This window comes from Bison bison, unplaced genomic scaffold (genome assembly GCF_000754665.1).
Source record: "Bison bison bison isolate TAMUID 2011002044 unplaced genomic scaffold, Bison_UMD1.0 scf7180017864270, whole genome shotgun sequence".
Taxonomy (NCBI): Eukaryota; Metazoa; Chordata; class Mammalia; order Artiodactyla; family Bovidae; genus Bison; species Bison bison.
The window spans coordinates 8,382,784-8,387,413 of NW_011494842.1; the positions used below are offsets into that span (position 1 = coordinate 8,382,784).

At 42.0% G+C, this 4,630-nt stretch overlaps 1 protein-coding gene across 1 annotated transcript in view; it reads right to left on the bottom strand.

Moving 5' to 3' along the window:
• Positions 1 to 4,504: 4,504 nt before the first annotated feature.
• Positions 4,505 to 4,630, bottom strand: part of LOC104995018 (putative heterogeneous nuclear ribonucleoprotein A1-like 3) — a 15,148-nt gene continuing 15,022 nt past the window's right edge. Inside the window, exon 3 of the mRNA XM_010848734.1 lies at positions 4,505 to 4,617. Within this exon, the coding sequence (XP_010847036.1) occupies positions 4,505 to 4,617 (113 nt within the window). The remainder of the gene's footprint in view (positions 4,618 to 4,630) is intronic.

Below are 4,630 nucleotides of genomic sequence, written 5' to 3' on the forward strand. Positions count from 1 at the left end.
GTTATGACCAACCTAGACAGCATATTAAAAAGCAGAGCCAACAAAGGTCCGTCTAGTCAAGGCTATGGTTTTTCCAGTGGTCACGTATGGATGTGAGAGTTGGACTATAAAGCGCTGAAGAATTGATGCCTTTGAACTGTGGTGTTGGAGAAGACTCTTGAGAGTCCCTTGGATAGCAAGGAGATCCAACCAGTCCATCCTAAAGGAGATCAGTCCTTAGGTGTTCATTGGAAGGACTAATGCTGAAGCTGAAACCGTAATACTTTGGCCACCTGATGTGAAGAGCCGACTCATTTGAAAAGACCCTGATGCTGGGAAAGATTGAGGGCAGGAGGAAAAGGGGATGACAGGGGATGAGATGACTGGATGGCATCACGGACTCCATGGACATGAATTTGAGCAAGCTCCAGGAATTGGTGATGGACAGGGAGGCCTGGCGTGCTGCAGTTCATGGGGTCGCAAAGAGTCAGACACGACTGAGCGACTGAATTGAACTGAACTGAACTGAACTGAACTGAAACAAGGATATCCATGGCAGCACCACTTGTGGTAGCAGGGAGTTGAAAGATCCTGGGAGAAGGACAGATAAGAGGTAGTGGATGGACACCCTGGAGAATTATTTACACATTAGAAGCAACCGACAGAAATGTGGAAGTATCCTAGAGATGCAGTGTTTACCAGGGGGAAAAAAGTGAAAAAGAGAATGCTGCTAAGTCACTTCAGTCGTGTCCGACTCTGTGCGACCCCATAGACGGCAGCCCACCAGGCTCCCCGGTCCCTGGGATTCTCCAGGCAAGAACACTGGAGTGGGTTGCCATTTCCTTCTCCAATGCATGAAAGTGAAAAGTGAAAGTGAAGTCGCTCAGTCGTGTCTGACTCCTAGCGACCGCCTGGACTGCAGCCTTCCAGGCTCCTCCGTCCATGGGATTTGCCAGGCAAGAGTACTGGAGTAGGGTGCCATTGCCTTCTCCAGAAAAAGAGAATGAGCTGTACCAAATAACATTATGTAAATTAAAAATACAAATTGGAAAGACAACAATGCCAGTTTTGTAAGAACACATGCAAAAAGATACACATTCAGCAGTAAGCAGGATTCCTCAGGGGGAGAAAGACATATATGGCATAAACACATACAGGCATCCCCGAAGAGAGTACAGAAGGGACTGTCTTCCCAGGATCCAGAGCCATCCCCAAAGATAACCACATAAATGAAAGACAGTTCTCTTGAGGGCTGGCAAAAGGATTCAAGCTGCAAATGCAGTGGAATCCACATCTCTATCTAGCCATACCTAGCCACAAATGGGGTGCAACAGACATTTCTGTCTGGCCATATTTGGGGATCCCCAACCCGATGAATGCCAAGCCAAGTTCTCAGGACACAAAATGAAACAAACAAGAAGGTAACAGCTAGCTCAGGAGAGAAAATTCAATAACCAATGTATCTGGATTCCAAAAGGAAGGGACAACATGAAATTCTATTTTCTTCTCTTTCTTAGGATAGACAGATTCAGGAATGTTGACTCTAAACGAATTCTGACCCTTCACTTGGTCTCTGCCAGTTTTCCTAGGATCCAGTGTGTAGGCTCCAAAGTGAGTGGGGTTTAAAATATAGTGTAATTCTGGTCTTTACCAAAATTTGGCAAGGTTTTCCATTACTTTTGTTTGTTTGTTTTCTTGGCCATGCCACATGGCATATGGGCTCTTAGTTCCCCCACCAGAGACCGAACTTATGCCCCTTGAATTGGATGCTCAGAGTTTTAACCATTACTCTTAAATTTAGTTTCCCCTTGGCTATTTAAGGGAATAATTGGTAGCAGTTTACCAGAAAACCCCTCAGAATCCTGTCAAATCTGGGACAGACACATGTGGGGGCCATTCTTTGAGGGTGGATATGAGGATAACTAATTCTGTGGAATTTTGTTTACAGTCCTGTAGTCTCTTCAGAGTGGAAAGGCAATTCAGAGGAGAATTGGTAGAATGAGTACCCAAGTCAAGGAGGACAGAGGGCAGCAGTAGGCGTTACATCAGTCTTCATAGTCTTTTGTTATAGGTACTTATATCTTTAATTTTTATTAGCCTATATCTTTAATTTTTATTAGCCTTTCACAATGAAGTTTTCAGTGAAGTTTTCAAATTTTGGAATTTTGAAGTTTTTGGAGGCGTCTGCATACCAACTATAATATGTATCCATCCTATTTGGTTTGGGAACGCTTGCCTTCAAGCACATCTCTTAAATGAATGATCTTGTCTAATTGGACCAGTCTTCATAATGGCCAGAATAATTCTAGGTTGTCATCAGTAAGATTAGTCCATTCACATGTGGAGACACTGTAATTTTTAAACATAAAACTGGCTGGGGTTCCTAAAGAGGAGCCAACCTTAAAGCCTTTAGATGACTAGGATCCCATTTTTGGAGTTTTTCTCCAAGAGCAAGCACACAAAGTCCTAGATAGCCAAAGGGATATGCTTAGGGCTGGGGCTTGAGTTTTGTTCACAGTGTGACTTTCATGGGATACTTCTTTTTTCTGGCGGACAGCCTTTGCCCTCTTTGTCCAACCTGTGCCCTGGTGTCCCTTGTTACATGGAATTTTCTTGTGAGTGGTAAGTGGCCTATCGGGAAATCTGCTCACTTGTGACCACTTTATTCTTACACAGGAACCTTGTGCCTTGAGGATGGTTGTCTCTCATACACAAGTGGCGAGCACTCTGGCAGCATTTAGGGGTTCAATCTGTGTCTGCCAATTTTACTTTTTGGTTTGCTCTCAGGAAAATCCAAGTGTATTCTAATTCAAAAACTAAACGATCACTCACTGGAAGGACAATCTGTCCTTATCCAAATCCTAAATAGATTTGGAGAGTGTGACCTAAGGGAGGGAGCTTGAAATCCAAGAGCAGACTCATCAAGCCGGAAGAGGCGACTCTAAGAAGCACTGATCACAAGGGCTCAGCACAGGTACCTTGCTCACTGATGAGAGTCACTATCCCTCCTGAGGTGCTCTTCCTTGGATCCCACTTCTGACACCATTCAATGTCAACCTAAATAAGGAGGTAAACTGAGGCAATCTCAAATTACCGGAAATTTTAGATTTGAGAGTAGCAGAGGAATTGCAATTTGGGAAATGCATGCTGTAGCCTGAATTAATTGATGGTTTGGGAAGGAGTCTATTTATGGGCAAGGAGTGCAAAGATAGGGAAGTCCAACCAGAGACCAAACAGTAAGCTTATTGGCTTGAGAACGGGGAGAGATTCTTGACAAATGTTCATTGGTAAGATGTCTCAGTCTCCTGTAAATCAGACCTTTAATGGAAATCAATTTCTCTTTTCTTTTTTAAAACAACATTTAAGTTCAGACAGGATCTTTCCTTGGGGCACATTGACTGTCTAGTTGTAGTGTGGCCTCAGCTGTTGCCATGTGGGCTTAATTGCTCCACAGCATGTGAGAACTTAGCTCCCCAAACCAGGATCAAACCTGAGTCCTCTGCAATGCAAGGTGGATTCTTAACCACTGGACCACCAGGGAAGTCCCAGTCTCTCTGTTCTGAAGTTGTTATTCTGAGGGCACATGTGTGAGATTCTCCATTTCATATTTTCATTCATTTTATATTGAAATCCTTTCTAGATATGGATGATACAGATATAGATATAGGAAGGCAATATTGTTATCACTTGTAAAAATATTATACAGCCAGAAAATTGGAACCTACTAAAAACTCAGAATAACACAAAAGAGTCTGTGTGCCAAATAAATGTACACACAAAAAAGTCGTTTTTCTATTTACTGTTACTTTTCTATTTACTGTATTTCTATATAACCAATTAGAAGATATGATAGCAGAAAATATCCTAGCCACGACAGCAATTTTTAAATATTCTAGTTACCCTAAAGAAGAAATGCATGAGATCCATGAATGATATAAAAGACATGAGAAAACTTAGAAACATCCATGAAAAAAATGTCAACTCTGTTAATTCATAATCCATCATATATCCAGTTAAAATTCAAAAGAAATTGACACAGAATTTTAAAACTGACAAAAATTCCCCTAGCTCTATATCACTGGAAAATTAGCAAGTGAGTTTACAAATTTTTGGAAAAGAAAAATAATTAAGATGAGGAGGGCATGTTTTCTCTGCTAGATAGTAAGTGTATTACAAACAAAGAAGTAAATCAGGCTGCATCCAGAAGAATTAATGGGCAAATCAATCAAGGAAAAAAATAAGCTCTGAAGCCATACAAAATAACATACAAATTTATTGAGAAAGAAAGCTCACAAACCAAAAAGAAGAGGGGATTGATGATGCAGTAAATGATGTTGGAGAAACTGGCCGGAAATCAGAGGAGGATCATTTTGGATCTACACTGTAGTTTAAAATATTTTCCAGACGCATTAAAGCATTACATATAATAATTCCACTTAAAAAAGCAAACAAAAGAACTTAAAAAAAAGGTAGATAAATAAATTTGGATAAAAGACTTTGTAGGAACAGAAATAATAACCAGACGTTAGCTGCGCGGGGCGCACTTGGCGGCCGCAGCCGAGGCTTCGCTCGGGAAGAGACGCCAGACGCGGCCGCGCTCAGGCCCCGCCGCCCACACCGCGGTCTCGCGACCAGACGCTGAGGCGGCAGC